Source organism: Ursus americanus, chromosome 4, assembly GCF_024610735.1.
Source record: "Ursus americanus isolate L20-20 chromosome 4, mUrsAme1.1.p, whole genome shotgun sequence".
NCBI classification, from domain to species: domain Eukaryota; kingdom Metazoa; phylum Chordata; class Mammalia; order Carnivora; family Ursidae; genus Ursus; species Ursus americanus.
Window position 1 is genome coordinate 31,650,859 of NC_142130.1, and position 18,534 is coordinate 31,669,392.

Genomic DNA, 18,534 nt, shown 5'->3' on the forward strand with positions numbered 1-18,534 from the left:
TTTGGCTCAATTGAGTAAATATGTGCAGGTAATTTACCTCCTTCCAAAACTCATAGAGATTTTCATTTTGGAGCAGGGAGATGGGAGATTTGGTGGGCAGGTAAATGAGATTGCTATCAAAAGAGAAAAATAGATGTCTCAATGTCAATATAGTTAATGCTGATAATATGCAAAGTAGAAAAGAGAAAAACCATTAAGAGTAAAGCAGATATATTTTATATTGATGTACTGTTGTTCTGCTCAAAGGATATAACTGTCACGAATCTTCATGTACCTAAATAAATACTTTGAAATATATACAGGGGCGCCTGGGTGGCACAGCGGTTAAGCGTCTGCCTTCGGCTCAGGGAGTGATCCTGCTGTTATGGGATCGAGCCCCACATCAGGCTCCTCCGCTATGAGCCTGCTTCTTCCTCTCCCACTCCCCCTGCTTGTGTTCCCTCTCTCGCTGGCTGTCTCTGTCTCTGTCGAATAAATAAATAAAAATCTTAAAAAAAAAATGAAATATATACAGACAAACATTTACTAGAAATACAGAAATGGACAGATGAATTTAAAAGCAGAAATTGAGAAACTAGTAGATTAAAGTTAAAGCAAAGTTAAAAACAGATAAGGTGTAATCTCTGGAATATATAAAGAATTCTTATGTGACTTAAGACGAACAATCCAATTTCAAAATGAGCAAAGGACATGAATAGACATTTCTCCAATGATGTATATAGGGCCAATAAGCACATGAAAAGATGTCCAGTATCATTAGTCATTAAGGAAATGCAAATCAAAACCACAATTAGCTACCACCTCACATCCACTAGGATGTCTGTAATCCAAAAAGAGGAAAATAACAAATGTTGGCAAAGATTGGAGAAATTGGAATCTTGTACGATTACTGGTGGGAATGTAAAATGGTGCAATCTGATAGTTCCTCAGAAAGTTAAACAGAATTACCATGGGACCCAGCAGTCCCACTCCTACCTATCTACTCAAAAGAATTGAAAACAGGAATTCAAACAAGTATTTGTATATAGATTTTGTGTCAGCACTTCAGATAGCTGAAAGATAGACAAACACAAGTGTCCGTTTGAAGGATTAATGAATAAACAAAATGTGGTATAATCCATACAACAGAATATTACTCAACTCTAGGAAGGAGTGACATACTGATATATGCTATCACATAAATGAGCCTCAGAAACATGCTAAGTGAAAGCCAGACAAAAAGGGTTGCCTTCTATACCATTTTATGTGCAATAGCTAGAGTAGGGAAACCTATAAAGACAGAAAGCAGGTTAGTAGTTGCCGGTGGCCGGGGAGAAGTGGGAATGGGGAGTTACTGCTTAACATAACGCATGGTTTCCTTTGGGGGTGATGAAAATGTTTTGAAACTAAATAGAGGTAATGGTTTTACAACTTCATGAATATATTAAAATGCCACTGAATTGTACATTTTAAAATTGTTAATTTTGTGTTATATGGATTTCATCTCTAATTTTATGTTATATGGATTTCATCTCAAATTTAAAATGATTGACAAAAAGACTACTCAAGTGTCTGAAAATAAAGAAAAACTGCTAAGTCAGTCATTGGTTAAAGAAATTTTGATAGAAATAATAGAACTGAAAGTATTATACATCGAAACTTTTGAGAGGTGGCTACAGTGGTATTTAGAAAACCTTAAATGCCGTATCAGAAAAAGGGGGAAAAGGGGGCTGAAAATAAATAAATAATTTAAATAAATTTAAAATAATTTTTCTTGTTCTTTCTCTTTCTTCTTTCTTTCTTTTCCCCTCCCTCCCTTCCTCCCTTCCTCCCTTCCTTTCTCTGGTGGAAGGAGAAAGCACAAGTGCACAAGGAGAGGGAAAGGGAGGGTAAAGAATCCCAAGCAGACTCCACCCTGAGTGCAAAGCCCGATGAGAGGCTCTGTCTCAGGATCCTGAGATCATGACCTGAGCTGAAACCAAGAGTCTGACACTTAACTGACTAAACTACTCAGGTGCCACAAGAATATATTTAAGATGACAATTCCAGGAATACATTGCTGGCTTAATATTAGACAATTATATAATGTTAACCTATTAACTATTAACTTATTAACTGTTTAAATATCAAAAGCATGGGAGTGATAATTCTTAATAAAGTGGGAATAGGAAGAAACTTAACCTGTTAAAGGATATCTACTAGGAAATTTATACCAGATATCATACTTTATGGTAGAAAATTGAAGTCATTCCCATTTAGAACAGGAAAACACAAGGGTGGCCTGCTATTTACCACTTCTGTTCAATGTTGTACTAGAGATTTTAGTCTGCACAGTAAGACAATAAAAGGAAACAAATGATACAAGCTTGAAAAAGAAACCATTGTTATTAGATGTGGAATATAGAAAATACATTGAAAATCTGAGAGTTCAGAGATACATTTTTAAAATCAATGAGTTTACCAGGTTTGGTGGATATAAACTCTGTACAAAAAGTCTGTTGGAAATGAAACTTTAAGATTCAGTTTATTATAGCATTAGAAAATAAAAAGTCCTTAGGGGCGCCTGGGTGGCACAGCGGTTAAGCGTCTGCCTTCGGCTCAGGGCGTGATCCCAGCATTATGGGATCGAGCCCCACATCAGGCTCCTCTGCTGTGAGCCTGCTTCTTCCTCTCCCACTCCCCCTGCTTGTGTTCCCTCTCTCGCTGGCTGTCTCTATCTCTGTCAAATAAATAAATAAAATCTTAAAAAGAAAAGAAAAGAAAAAGTCCTTAGAAATAAATTTACTGCAAAATCTATAAGACCTTGTGGAGAATATTATAAAATTTTATCATATTAAAGAAATGTGCAGGATTCGTGGATTGGAAGATATCTAATATTACAGTAATGCTTAACGTCACATCTCCCCAAACTGATCAACAGATTCAGTGCGATTGAAATCACAATCCTAACCTTTTTTTAAATTTGACATACTGACTTAAAAATTTATATGGAAGAGAAAGGGCTTTCAGATACCACCAGAGAGATAAAATGTGTGGTGGAGAGTTGGATACTTTAAAATAAGTAAGTATATGTGATGTTTGCACAGGGATAGATAAACAAAATGATTGAGGCAATGTAATAGTTTAGAAGTACAGCAATTTATGCAGCCTTCATGAGGGCTTTGGTGTTTATAAAATATGTCCACAAATTCCTTGATAACTCCTCCCTTAAACAGACAGAGCCCAATTCTCCACCCCTTGAATATGGGCTGGACTTAAGTATACAAATAGAATTACCTGAAGGGACACTGTACACTTTGGGGACTAAGTTCTAAAAGGCACTCTGACTTTTCTCTTTCGGTTTACTTGCTCCGGAAAATTTAGCTGCCCTGTTGTGAGCAGCCCTATGGAGAGGCCCACGTGGTAAGGAACTGGGGCCTTCTGCCAACAGCCAGTAAAGAAGTGGGACCTCCAGAATAACCTTTGTGAGTGAGCCTTCTTGGAAAGTGATCCTCTAGCCCCAGTCAAGCCTTTAGATAACTGACCAATATCTTCACTAGACCCTAAAGAGGGATCCTAGGCTGGAACCACCCAGCTAAGCTGCTCTGGGATTCCTGACTCTCAGTAACTGTGAGATAATGTTTGTTGTTTTAAGCCACTAAGTTTTGGGGTACTTTGGGTAACCAGTACGGTAGTCATCATTGCTCATCAGTGGGAAAAGGATGAATTTGTCAATAAATGCTGCTGGGACAATTGATATATAAGGAAAAAATGAGCTTGGATGTCTACTCATACTATATATAAAAATTAAGGTGAATGAAAGATCTTATTAAAAAGACAAACTATACTGGGGCATCTGGGTGGCTCAGTCAGTTAAGCAGCTGCCTTCGGCCTCAGGTCATGATCCTAGGGTCCTGGGATCGAGCCCCGGGTCGGGCTTCTCGCTCTCCCTCTCTCTCTCTCTGTCAAATAAATAAATAAACTCTTTGAAAAATAAATAGTAAAAGACAAACTATAAAACTTTAGAAAAATAAAGGAGATTATCTTTGGGGAAGGATTTTTTTTTTTTTTAGAAGATTTTATTTGTCAGAGAGCAAGCGTGTGTACAAGCAGGGGGAGCAGCAGGCAGAGGGAGAAGCAGGCTCCCCACTGAGCAAGGAGCCTGTTGTGGAATGGGATCCCAGGACCCTGGATCATGATCTGAGCTAAAGGCAGACACTTAACCGACTGAGCCACCGAGGTGTGGGGGGAAGGATATTTTAAGGAGCAAAACATAATTAGATTATAAGATTTAAAATGTTCTTATCAGGACGTCTGGGTTTATCAGTCCCACATCTGGCTCCTTGCTCAGCGGAGAGCCTGCTTCTCCCTCTTCCTGCCACTATCCCTGCTTGTCTCTCTCTCCCTGATAAATAAATAAATGAAATTAAAAAAAAAAAAACTTCCTTTAAAAAAATGTTTTTATCAGAATACCTCTAGAGGATAAAATGATGATCTTTTATCTTTAAGAAGGTATTTTAACTTGGGGCACCTGGGTTATTCAGTAGGTTAAGCATCTGACTCTTGATCTCAACTCAGGTCTTGATCTCATGAGTGAGTTCAGGCCCATGTTGGGCTCTATGATGGGTGTGGAGCCTACTTCAAAAAAAAAGAAGAAATTTTAACTTATTTAACTGAAAAAAGGTAACGTACTATTAAAGAAATACCCACCTCTGAGTAAGAAAAAGATCAGTAGAAAAATAGGTAAAAAATTTTGACTTCATAGAAAACAAAACCTGAAAGTTAATATATATTTGAAAAGATATTGAACCTTATTAGTGATTAAGGAAACACAAATTAAAATCACAGTGAGGTAGCATTTCACACTTATCCTATTGGAAAAATTAAGTTTTCTGTCATTATTAAGTGTCCTAGACAATAAGGAGCACTTACATGTTTGGTGGAAGTGTTAAAATGTTGATACTCTAGGGCTCTGGGGTGTAGATGCCAAAGAAGCCCCAGAAGATATCAGGAATGTTCCCAGCAGTGCTATTCATAATAGCAAAGAGCAGAAGCACCCAGATATCCCCAAGTAGAACTGAATACTGTCCAGCAGTCAAAGTGAATCTAGCTGAGGGTAGCATACAGGAATCATGAAAATGGATGAAGAAAAAAGTTGTAGAGTACATGTACTATGATTCCGTTATGTGTGAAGGTCAAAATCATGCGGCACTAAGCAATACATGTTGAGGGATTCAAATGTGTGGTAAAACTGTTTTTAAAAGTAAGAAATAAAAAACTCAGGATAGTCACTGACTCTGAGGTGGGGGACAAAGAGGAGGCCCCATAAAGGATTTTAAAATCAATGATCCTCCCCCCCCACACTTAAACCAGGTGATAAATACAAGGAATTTTATGATAATATAAAGATTTAAAACTTGTAGAAATTGTAACATACATATATTAAAGTGCACTAATCTTAAGTGTAGTTTTGGTGAATTTTTACCTATGTATAAACCATCCTCCAGATTAAGCTACAGAATATTTCCAAAAGGTTCAATGGTGCCTTTTCCCAGTCAGTATCCCCCCCTCCAACCACGATGTATTGTGATTCTTACATATGTTTTGCAGCTATTCTCTTGTAAACTATTTGTTTTCATGAGTTAGGCCTATATATACTCTCTTAGATCTTTAAGACATAAGTGCAAAAAAGGAAATCACAGAAGAATATGATTGTTTTAAAAAAGAGAGAGTGTGTAGGAGTGCCTGGGTGGCACAGTCGTTAAGCGTCTGCCTTCGGCTCAGGGCGTGATCCTGGCGTTCCGGGATCGAGCCCCACATCAGGTTCCTCCGCTGGGAGCCTGCTTCTTCCTCTCCCGCTCCCCCTGCTTGTGTTCCCTCTCTCGCTGGCTGTCTCTATCTCTCAAATAAATAAATAAAATCTTAAAAAGAAAAAAAGATAGTGTGTATGTATAGAAATCATACTTTTAAAAAAATTGGTTACATGTGAAGAAGGAAATAGGCATGGAAAGGGATGGTGGCGTTTATGTTCTTATTTCTATTTACTTGTTTAGAATGAGCATGTATTCATACATTACCCAGTTATCACAAAGAATATTCAGGACAGTTCATAAATCTTTCCTGATTATGTTGAATAAATATCTGGTCACGTTTTGTTCTCTGCTTGTGGATTTCAAAAAAAACAAAAACTATTATGCTGTAGTAATTCTATTTTGGTAACAGTATCCAACCTTGGCAAAAGGGATTTTCTGGCTTTGAAAGAAAATATGTGAGACTAGGTGTGCCTAGGTGGCTCAGTCGGTTAAGCGTCCGACTCTTGATTTGACTCAGGTCATGATCTCAGGGTTGTGGGATTGAGCCACTTGTTCCACAGGCCGGGCTCCATGCTGGGCGTGGAGCCTGCTTAAGATTCTCTCTCTCCCTCTGCCTCTGCCCCTCCCCTCACGTGCACACATGTGTGTGCGTGCATGCTCTCTCTCAAATAAATAAATAAATAAATAAATAAATAAATAAATAAATAAGACTAAACTTGGGCTCCTGTTTTCTCTTATCAATTGAAAAGGTAGTTCTCATACTTACAAGTTTGCAGAGTAAGTATTTAGATTGATTCAACTAAATATGTGGTTTAGATACTCTAATCTATAAGGGGTATTATTTGTTCTTTGTTCTTTATATGACATCTTTGTCTAGATTTTATTATTGTTCCACATACTACTCATTGGTACTTTGGACACAGTGGAACTTAGGGTTTTACTTATTAGTTGCAATCAGATATTTTTCTCTTGTTCTCTTTAATTTTAAAAACAACAGCTAGATACTCCTTGAAAATCACCCGAAGTTACCACCACTTGAAGACAGCCAACTTTTTAGGAGATCTCTGCCATTTTTAAGCATAGTTATATATGTGTTTGGATTTTTTACAGTTTTTTAAGTGTACCTACCATCTCATAACCTGTCCTTTTATTCCCATTTTTTTATAACATTTTTCATCATATTGCAAACTTCCATGTTTTCAGTGGTAAACAGCCTAGTAAAGATGCTTAGAAGTTTAGAGGTGCTCTTACACTGATGTATTGATGTATTTGTAGTTCTCTAGGCAGGTAGTTGATACGGAATGTGTATCTAGCAAAGTCTCTATACCAGAGTGGTAGAGAATCTAATCATGAGTGCTTTCCCAATGGTAGACATTAAAACTGTAGAAAACAGCTAGAATTCCTGGCATTGAAAAGAAACATCTCCTTTCTCCTGATTTAAAATGTCATTTCCATTACTTTTGGAAAGACTTTATAGTCTTGCGTTATTTCAGTGCTTATCTACCTTTGAATTTTTTTTGAGAAGTAAGTAGATTTGACTTTTACTTCCTTTTCTGCTGTTTTTCACTAAAATATCAATACTCAGCCTTTTAAGTTTTGGGCTGGAATTAGGCCAGAATACCTGAGACAAGGAGATAGAATACACTCTTTCTGATCAATCAGCCAAGCAGCAGACCAGACAACCTTCACGTAAATAGCTAATCTGGCTTATTATAATTGGTTACATGCCACTTGTCTGTCAAACCATTCAAACTTTGGTAAACTTTTTTTTTTTTTTTTAAGGTATTTGTCCCCCAAATCTCAGTTTGGGTCAGCATCACAGCTTGAAATTGTACAAGAAAGCAGGAAGAACTCCATGTCGAAGGTATGTGGACGCTCAAGATGTTCTTAGTACAGCAAGTTTACTAATGCGATCGATTGCTAATACTTACAGTTTCCTGACTTTTTATTTTTAATCACTGTAGTATATGGAATACCCTTTCTTAGTCATCTTAGGCTCACCAAGAGTAGAAATCAACAAACTTCTTCTCTAAAGGGCCAGATAGTAAATATCTTTGTGGCCCTGCGGTCTCTGTCACAACTATTCAACTATGTTGTTTTCGTGTGAAAGCATCCAGACAATATGTAAACAAATACGCTTCTCTTTGACCAAGTAAAACTATTTATAAAATCAAGCAGCAGGCTGAATTTGGTTTATGGGCCATGCTTTGTGGATCCCTGGCTTAGACAATCAAACTCGCAAAACCGAATAGTCTACCCCCGGTACCAGCTTCAGTTTAAGTGAAAATTAGAGGATGAGAAACAGCATGCAAGTAGGGAAGCATCAGGCATGTCTGTGCAGCAGGAGTCTTCACTGTAGGGCTTCTAAGTGACAGCCTGGAAATGAGACAATGCAGGAACTGTGGAAACCACCCTGGCTTAGAAGCCCTGTGCCCCATAAGAGTCAGTTATTTATTGTAACAACCCATGGGTGTAGCTTCCAGGGGTCCTGGGAGGGAACACGCCAGGTCAGAAGAGTTATAAGTCCCTTACAGAAGCCAAGATTTGGTTTCCTATTGGGTGCTTACAGATCACTCATAGTTCTCTTATTATAGATGGAATTCACTGGTGAGGTCATTTTTACCATAAGCTGTGTGGCCTAGTAACACAGGTGACATTGCACCTTTATCGGGTTTCCAGGAAAATGGAACTAGGAAATGTGAGCTGACACCAAGGTTGATTTCCTACAAAGAAGTTTTGTTAACTCTTTATTTACTAAGAGGTTTTAAAACTCAGCTGGGTAGTTTAAAACCTATCATTTAATTGGTGTTTACCATGTGCCAGATTACGTATTATTTTCTTCAGTCTCCATCACAAGCACCAACTCTGTAAGGTAGGTATTCATTCTTGTGCCCATTTTACAGTTAAGAGTTAACTAAGGCGCACGTAGATAAGAGACTTGTACAGGGTCCCTTAAGTAGAGATGCTAGGGGGGAGGATTCAAGTCCAGGTGGTCTGGCTCATACTAGAACTGAGGATGGAAGAGGCCTTGTAGGGTGGGGGTGTTTGTCCTACCCTGGTGTTCATTTTCATAGCAAAACGAGTTAAGTAACCTGGAATTTATCCAGTCCAGACCGATCTGGTTCATAAGAAATGCTATAAGGAATAATAAAGGCAAATCGAAGTAGGTAAAAGAACAGATTTAAGGTCTCTAACAACAAGGAGTAATTTTTGTTCTGAGGCACATTTTCACCAAAGCCTTTCTTAAGGCTTTTCTATGGTCAAAACTAATCCTAGGTCTTTACTTACCTAAGACCTGTAAGTGAAAAGAAAAATATACTGGCAAAGGCAAGGGTTCTTTTCTTTTTTTTTTTAATTTTCCTCTTCTTTTTCTTTCCTTCCTTCCTTTCTTTTTTTCTCTTTCTTTCTTTTCTTTTTTTTTTTTTTTAAAAAACAAGTGTCTTTAACCTAAGGTCTAGGTCTGTGGTTAGAATCTAGAGAGTACATATGAACTTCAATGGAGGAAAAGATTGAGCTTTACTTTTACCTAACCTGTCACTCCTTTAATTACGAATGTAGACATCAAACCATAATACTGTTAGCAAAAGCTGTGCCCTTGGTCATCAGTGGAAAGCACAGGTTTTTATCATGTTACATTTGTGGCAGGTTTCTTGAAATATTGTTACTCATCCCTTCTTCGGTATTAGACATCCCCCCTAGATCTTACTATTTAATGTATTAATAGATGCAATAGATGCACATTACATCAGGAATGACAACATTTTAATAATTGTGTTGCAGTATAAATTATTCCCTTTGTAATCCTATGTACTTATTTTTATATTTTAAAGTATTCAGAAGAGGTCTGTGTCACCAAAATGCTGAAAGGTAGAGAGTCCATGGCACAAAAAGGGGCTAAAACCTCTGGGCTAAAGGAAGTTCATAAGGTGAAAGAGAGGTCAGGTCCTGGTGCCAGTTTGTTGGCCATACACAGAATCTAGTTTGTGGGTTTTAATCTGTAGGTTTTCATGGGAGTGAAAATGAAGGAATGCCTTAATCTAAATTGGCACACACGATAAAAATACTATTCAGAATTAATATGTGTTATTCGTAGTGATGCTAACTATCTTACAGCGAAAACTCAGAGTATCACAATAATTAGACTTCTCTGTTATGACTTGATGTTTTTCCCATGGCTCACCCGGTCTTTTTCTGTTTTCTACAGGAAACTGATAGTAGTGTTGTAAAGAGCCTTACGTGGCAAGATACAGAAATCGAGGAAGATATGCCAACACTTTCTCCACAAATATGCACGGAAATTCAAGAACAAGGAGAAAAGTCTTCAGAGTCACCGATGCCCCAGTTACGTGCCAGCGGTAGAGAGTGGTGCCTTGAAGGAAAAGTCAAAATGAGACCGACCAATCATGATAAAGAGTTATGTGTCCTAAATCATGAGGGACCTGAAGCCAGAGTTCCCTGCTCTGGAGAAGCTGCAGTTAAGCCTTGTGGCAAAACAGAGAGTGGGTGCACTCTATCAGGTATGACACAGGTAATTGGGAGTAATGCAGGTGAGACAAAAAATGAAGAGTCTTGCCTACCGATCAGTAAAGATGTTTCCAAAAGAAAAAACCCGGACTCTTTGTCTGAAGCAGTCAGGGATCCATGTGTTTCTGCAAAAAGAAGGAAAATGTTCCCCGAAGCTTCCTCAGACCAAGAAGAAACAGAAATCAGCTTTACCCAAAAACTGATAGATTTGGAACGCTTACTTTTTGAGAGACATAAACAAGAAGAACAGGATAGGTTGTTAGCGTTAGAGCTTCAGAAAGAAGTAGATAAAGAACAAAAGAAGCCAAACCGGCAAAAAGGATCCCCGGATGAGTATCATTTACGTCCTACATCTTCACCTCCAGACAAGTTGCTAAATAGACAGAGGAAGAATTCCAAAGACAGGAGCTTCAAAAGACAGACTGATGTAGAGCATTCAAAATCTCGGAGAGGCTCAAAAAATGAAAATTGGCAGCCGTCTTTTAAGATCCAGTTGAAACATTCAGTTAATGGGAGAAAGATGCCAAATTCTTCTAGAGATAATTGTGATGTATCTAAAAGTGCTCATTCCCTACAGCCTAGTAAGTCACAGAAAAGTATTTTTCAGATGTTTCAGAGATATACAAAGTAATGCATGGGGAGAAGGAGTGTTTTATAATGTAGTGAAGCTGGATTATGAAGCTCTCTTTTCTATCATAGACTCTTCATAATGGTCACACTCATTGTCTATAAAGGACTGTGTGATTACAAGGGAGGAATATGCAAATGTGTTTCTGCCAAACTCAGTGGTAAGCAGGAGTCCCAACCCTTTGCTTTTTTAATAACTGTGATGTACTAAGTTTGACAATCCTTATGGATATAAAAATGCCTTGGCGAACTCCCAAGAAATCTTCAAGTGCCATTCTGTTTCCCAAAAATGCATGTTTTATGGCCTTTGCTTCCCTTCTTGTCCTGACTAGTAATCAAAGCAAGATAATACTATACCGGGTAGTTAGGAACCCAGGCGGGGTAAGTTTTCTTGCTACTTTGCCATGTATTTGCAGAGCACTTGAAATGCATCTTCCATAACACTAAAGTAATGTAGTTTTCATCTCCACTTCAATTATTTTAACTATTATAGCATTTTCTTCTATTTAAAATGGTTTATGATCAATGTGAAATCAGAAAAATCAGAGTTTCCTGGAAAATTAGGGATTAGTTGACAGGAAACTAGGCTCTTGATGCAAAAGGAGTGAAGAGTTGGGGTGTGGCTCAGTGGGACAGATTGACAGTTTGGAAGTGTTGGAACTAAGAGAATAATCAGAAACTGGGCCTGGGATGGAGTAGCAGGTGAAGTTTGGTAGAGGGTTCTCCCATCTCTCTTTGCTAAATGACATGGAAAACACTGGGGTTTTATAGCTTTTCACACCATTGTATCTGGTGTCAAATTCAAAATCAATTGCTAAATTGCCTGAAATTTAGGGATTTCACATTTCAATTAATCTGCTATTCCAGGAAAAAAAAAATGGGACTTTACTGCAGGAGAGTTAAATATCATAATATCTTTTGTTGTGGGACCTGAGACATAACCATGTGTTACATTACCATTTGTATCGATGTTGACTTTTGTATGTGTTTATGGACAGAAAAAGAAAGTCTGATGCTTGGGTTTTGCCGTCTTACCCCTGAAAGTTAAATCAGAAGGCAGTGATTTCATTTTGTGAAATTTAACTTAGAGACTATTAACCTTTTTTCATTAGTATGAACAACTTTAAGCAAATAGGAGTTTTAACAGCATTTCTGCTGTTCTCTAGTTGTCCATCCTTTTACAGTAAAAATAAAACATCCTAGAGCTAATTGTAGCTTAAATTTGTCAATATTCTTGTACATTACTAAGATTTTTTTACTCCAAATTTTGTAACTGAAATTCTGTTAATCTTTGCACACTTACTGGCATCTATTTCAATATTGATTGGGTAATAATGGGTAAAATTCTGATGCTAATTTAAAATTTAGTTTGCCCTTTCTCAAAAAAAAAATAAAGCGATTGCCCTCTGGGAAATGATTGTGCTGAAATGAAGTCTAGTCAGAAACTAACCAAATTTCTCCAGAATACACTAAAATCTGTCTTCTCATCAAACCAATATTTTTCTAAGAGCAATTTCATGTCACATCTTAGGGTAGACACTGTTGGAACTCCTCAAAAGTTGTATAATTAAATTTTCCCAGAATAGTCCATGACCAAAAAGGGGAAAAAAATAGTGTGACACATACAGGATTTATACATTTAACCACTTAATTGTCTGTGAAGAAGTCTTCCTGACCTTAAGATAAATTTTAATTTCTCTATTAGTTTTTCTGATAGTCCTACTTTATATGCCTTTTCATCAGAAACTAATAAATGTTTGTATCAGTCACTAGAGTGTATTGCTACTTTTTCCACTCATTTTTGTGGAGGGATAAGAGAGTGTTTAACTTCTCAGGGAGCACCATAACTGTGCAGAGGTTGAGAATCTGAAAATTAAAATAATAAAAATTAAAATGGACTATCATATGTATTTTACCACAATTAAAAAATAAAAATTAGCTACATAAAAATAGGAAGTTCTGCATAACAAAAACTACTACCATAATGGAAAATTGGAAGACTTGGCAAACGGCAGGAGGGGTGGGGGGGAGTAGATGCAATTCATCACAAAGAGCCCATTTCCTTTATACAAAGTATCTGCCGATACATTATGAAAATGACTAATAACTCAAAAGGAAAATGAGAAATGTTCCCAAGAAACATAGTTCCCAGGAAAGGAAATACAGATGTCTTTTAAATATGTGAAAAGATGCATAATGTCACTTATACTAATGTTTATACATTTTTCTACCCTTCATATTAGTTAAGACAAACATGCTTTTTTGTTTTGCTTTTGTGTATTTGTGTTTAAATCTTGGCAAGAGTGTGGGGAAATAGGCACTTATCTGTTGGTTGGTATCAAGAGAAAATTTAAAATCCCAATTCCGAATTTGGCAATTCTATCTCTAGGAATTTCCTAAAGCTGTCTTTACATGTGTGTAGAATGACATGTACAGAATATTTTTGTATGGCACTGTTTATAGTAATAATCTTAGAAACAACCTTAATGTCGCATCAATAGATAATAAATGATGGTACGATGAAATACTATATAGCAATTAACAACAAAACCACTTTACTGATATGAAAAGATATATACATGTATTTGCATAAAATCTAGAAAGAGAAGCAATAAATGTTGCCAACAGGGAGAGAAACCGTGTGGCTGGGAGATAGGAGTGGAAGCATGACTTTTCACTCTGTTCTTTTCTACTTTCTGAATTTTCAGTCATACTGAATGTATCATCTAGTCAAAATTTAAATGTTTTTAAAATGTTGCAAGATAGGAGCACCTGGGTGGCTCAGTCAGAAGAGCATGGGATTCTTGATCTCAGGGTTGTGAGTTTGAGCACCATGTTGAATATTAGAGATTACTAAAAAAATAAACTTAAAAAAATATATTGCAAGATGGGGCACCTGGGTGGCTCAGCCGTTAAGCGTCTGCCTTTGGCTCAGGTCATGATGCCGGGGTCCTGGGATCGAGCCATGCACCAGGCTCCCTGCTCGGTGGGAAGCCTGCTTCTCCCTTTCCCACTCCCTTGCTTGTGTTCCCTCTCTCGCTGTCTCTCTCTGTCAAATAAATAAATAAAATCTTTAATATATATATATATATTTTTTTTTGCAAGATAAAGGGAGCTTATTAATCTCAGCCTGCACCACTCTGAAGGGTATTTTTTGCCTTTACATTTTAAAAATCATAATTCAGGAAGATTTTTTTCAGTGTGGGAAAAAAATATAGCATTGTGAGTCGATTTGAATCTATTTAGCTTTCAGGTACTATTTTTAAATTACTTGAAAAGCAAGACTTAACGCTTTTCCAGGTAGCACTGCAGCAGGACTACATTCCTGCTGAGAGCAATGAGAAGAGCCAAATAGAAATGTAAAATTGCCAGGGCACTTGGGTGGCTCAGTCTGTTAAGCGTCTGCGTTCAGCTCGGGTCATGATCTCAGGGTCCTGGGATTGAGCCCCGCGTCAGGCTCACTGCTCAGCAGCAAGTCGTCTTCTCCCTCTCCTTCTGTGATCTCTCTCGCTTTAAAAGGGGAAAAAAAAAAGCAAAATTGCCTACCGAAAAGCATCAGGGAGCTACTGAAACAATGAAGACTAAATTCAGGGCTGAGATTTGAGAGAAGAGAGACTTTTGAGAAGTGAACAGATACTTGCAACCAAAAAGTGGTTTTACTGGTAAAACTGGCAGAGCTCTAGGTCTTCTGATGAAGCTGGAATAACAGTATTGAAGACTTGAGGGTCATCAAACACAAGGCCAATTTTCCCGTCAAGGTAATTGCAGAGTTTTGAAACTGCTCAGGGCAGAGACTAAAAGGCTTGAAAACCTCTGAAAAGCAGAGAGTTGTCATCAGGCTCACGCTGCTGAGATAAAAGCATTCATGACCTACCCAGGGAGGGAGCCTGTTGGACACATCAGGACCTCAACCACAAGCCCTAGCAAGGGGTCTGTTAAGTACATCCCAGGGGCCAAATCTGCATGCTGCCTGTTTTTGCAGGGCTTGTGGGCTAAGAACGGTTTTTGTTTGGTTTTTAAGTAGGCTCCAGATCCAGCGTGGAGCCCAGTGCTGGGCTTGAACTCAAGACCCCAAACCTGAGCTGAGATCAAGAGTTGAACACTCGGGGCGCCTGGGTGGCCCAGCGGTTAAGCGTCTGCCTTCGGCTCAGGGCATGATCCCGGCGTTATGGGATCGAGCCCCACATCAGGCTCCTCCGCTATGAGCCTGCTTCTTCCTCTCCCACTCCCCCTGCTTGTGTTCCCTCTCTCGCTGGCTGTCTCTATCTCTATTGAATAAATAAATAAAATCTTTAAAAAAAAAAAAAGAGTTGAACACTTAATGGACTGAACTACTCAGGCGCCCCTTCTTAATTTGGTCTCTGCTTGTATGACCTTAGGTGAACTCCTTACCTTTCATTACCTCACTTCCTTAATTTGTAAATGGGAACCCTAATGCAACCAACCTAGTTGCTATCAAGAGGTAACCACCTGGCACAGGCCCTGATTCAAAAAAATAACCGGAGTAAGTGATGGTTCCTCCCCTCTGGCTCTTCTCTGACCTCACTACTCCACCAGTCCCACTTCCGGAAGAGTCTCATTTCATCCAGTGACTTCGTGCTCCCATAAATCTCCAAATGTGGCATCCAATAAGCTGCAGTTATCTTGTCTACCGATGAAGACTCCACTCCTCTCTGCCAGGCGTGTCTGCAGCTCCCTGCATCGCAAGAGACCCCTGCCTATAAGTCCCCCAGGTCACAAGAGTCCTTGGCCCCAAAGGAAACGCATTCTTAGAAATCCTAAGTGGCTTCCGCAAATCCCTATACTAGTACACAGCTGGTGTGTATGAACGTGTGTGACACACTAAGAACTCTGAGGTTAAAGAGGTGGGAGTTGGGGGCACCTGGGTAGTGCAGTCGTTAAGCGTCTGCCTTCGGCTCAGGGCGTGATCCCAGTGTTCTGGGATCAAGTCCCGCATCAGGCTCCTCCGCTGAGAGCCTGCTTCTTCCTCTCCCACTCCCCCTGCTTGTGTTCCCTCTCTCGATGGCTGTCTCTCTGTCAAATAAATAAATAAAATCTTAAAAAAAAAAAAAAAGACTGTCTAAAAAAAAAAAAAAGAGGTGGGAGTTGAGCCGCTACTGTATGTTTACACATTTCTTATTCCTGCATAAAGATCTTAATAAACAATCATGACTTTAAATTTTGAGTCCGATTTTTTTTTCCCTAGAATATTTTGCCTTGTCTTGGCAGGACTTGGAGCAACCTTGAGTTCAACTGAGGGGAGACTCTACATTTTACTTTACATTTCTCTTCAACCTGGCTTTCGTAGTTCCAGGTTGCCACAATCAGGCTCTGTCCCTGGAACTAGTTCAATTCAGAAGGCTTTCTGTCAGCTGGGGATCACACACTGAGTCTCCATTTTTGTATAATTCCTCCCATCTCTTAAGTCCCATAAGAAGTTTGGGTGTCTGCCTTTTACTGCAGGTTAGACTGACAACAGACTTTCCTGAGTCCCAGGATGAGGATGAGAACCTCACTCCTTGCTCAGTTTATATTAGACAAGTGTAGTGTATTGATCAGGGTCCAGTTAAGAAAACAAAAAACATAATATTTCAACAGAGGGTATAGAGTGTGGGGAATTGGTTAGACAGGTGTTAGAACAAAAGGGAAGGAACACTGAGATAACCCAAAGGTAACTGCAGGAAGTGGCTACTGCCCTCAAAGCTGGGAAACGGAAGAGTTTGGGTTACTAGAATGGGAGGGTGGACTGCGGAGTTGGCGTTCAGACCTTTGAGGAAGAAACTTCTTAGGTGCTGCTGGTGCTCTGAAAGGGTCCAGTGACTAGTTCCAGGGTCTAGTTCAGAAAAGTTGAAGGAATTTGGAAACTGGAGTCAACTGCCACTGCTGGGCTAACACGGACAGGAACAGCAAAAAACAAGACACCCTTTTCTTCTTCCTCTTAGTGCTGCTTATAATTAGAACAGAGGAGGAAGCTTGCTGGTGGAGTTGCCAGGGAAGAGTCTGGGAAGGTGTCTTTTATAGTACTGCAGAGTTTGGAGCGGAGAGAGGAGAGGATGGGGGAACCACACCAGAGATGATTTCCTTCAATGGATTCTGGGCCTAAGATGTCTTGAAATTTCTAAGGCAAAACCACGGAAAGCTCTTATCCTAACAAGATGAAGTAATACGTGAGGAAAAAAGATGCTTAAACACAAATGTGCAGAAGTAAACCTTCGTTAAGATCTATGGAAATGAACTGTGGCAAACCTTCCCAACTGTTCAGTTTCTATGGCCCCCATGATGTCTGAGTGTCCTCATCTCCATCAGAGTTGATCATTCAGGGTAAGTTTTGTGCATGCCACCCCACACAGACTAACCTCAACTTAAGCCACCGTTGTCCTGACTCCCTGCCAGCTTCCCAGTTCCTCACCTACAGGGATGCCAAGAACCCCTCTCTAAAATTTCTTGTATGGAAAATTAAGGCCTCCGGCATCATCACTAAATTCTCAGAGCTCCTAGGAGTGTATTTCTGGGTACATCTCAGAGGTAATAGTGTTAGAACCACCTGGATAAAATTTAAAGGAGGGCATTTGAGTAATTGAAGTAGATCATTATGAAGGAACTCTCCAGAGTAAACCTAGATTAAAAAAAAATCAGATGGCAGAGAAATTGTATAATTTTAGCAAGAGGCGCAAAGAGAATACTGGATCAATTTGGTTTTAACGTGTGAGAGAATTGTTCCACTTCCAAAGAGCTAGAAGTGCTGTAATTTATACAACTGTATTCTAAATTTACTGAATTAAAAACAGTGTTCAAAACCTCAGGATTTCAAGAATGATTGCGTGTTTGCAAAAGCATCTTGTAAACAACAAAAAAATTTACTTGATTCCTTCTATTGGCAAATGCTTAGCAAACTGCTTAAAGCTTTTATTTGCATAAAGCTAAAAATTACATTATCTGCCTTATTTTTAGAAGAAATTTTTGGGGGGGTGCTGATAAGAACAGGTCACAAACCAAAAAGTAAATAAGTGGCCTAATTACCTAAGTCTTTGGGGGAGGGAGAGAAGTAGCAATTTTAATGCTGCATAATAGCAAAGATTAAAAAAAGAGGGAGAGAACTGAACCCAACCATGCCTCTTTTCTTTGTCTTAATAAAAAAAAATCTTTGCATATCATGTATTTTTCTGTAACATTTATTCTAAGATTGGTGGCTTTTGCATTAAATTTTTTTTATTTTTTAAAAGATTTTATTTACTTATTTGACAGAGAGAGACAGCCAGCGAGAGAGGGAACACAAGCAGGGGGAGTGGGAGAGGAAGAAGCAGGCTCCTAGCAGAGAAGCCTGATGTGGGGCTCGATCCCAGAACGCTGGGATCACTCCCTGAGCTGAAGGCAGACGCTTAACAACTGCGCCACCCAGGTGCTCCTATTTTTTTATTTTTTAAAAAGGTTTGATTAGAGAGTGAGCAAGAGAGAGCACAAGCGGGGGGGGGGGGGGGGAGGGCATAGGCAGAGGGAGAAGCAGACTCCCCACTGAGCAGGGAACCCGACTTGGGGCTTGATCCCTGAGCCAAAGGCTGACGCTTAACTGAGCCACCCAGGCACCTCATTAAATTGTCTTTAAATGTCAAAA

The 18,534-nt window shown here is 39.0% G+C and overlaps 1 protein-coding gene across 5 annotated transcripts in view; it reads left to right on the plus strand.

Moving 5' to 3' along the window:
* The window catches only part of RNF168 (ring finger protein 168), a 40,759-nt gene extending 24,763 nt beyond the window's left edge, over positions 1–15,996 (plus strand). For all 5 annotated transcript variants that reach the window (XM_045812610.2, XM_087861542.1, XM_045812606.2 and 2 more), the window contains 2 exons: positions 7,554–7,635; positions 9,976–15,996. In XM_045812610.2, the coding sequence (XP_045668566.1) occupies positions 7,554–7,635; positions 9,976–10,926 (1,033 nt within the window). In that variant the 3' untranslated portion in view covers positions 10,927–15,996. The remainder of the gene's footprint in view (positions 1–7,553; positions 7,636–9,975) is intronic.
* Positions 15,997–18,534: the final 2,538 nt, after the last annotated feature.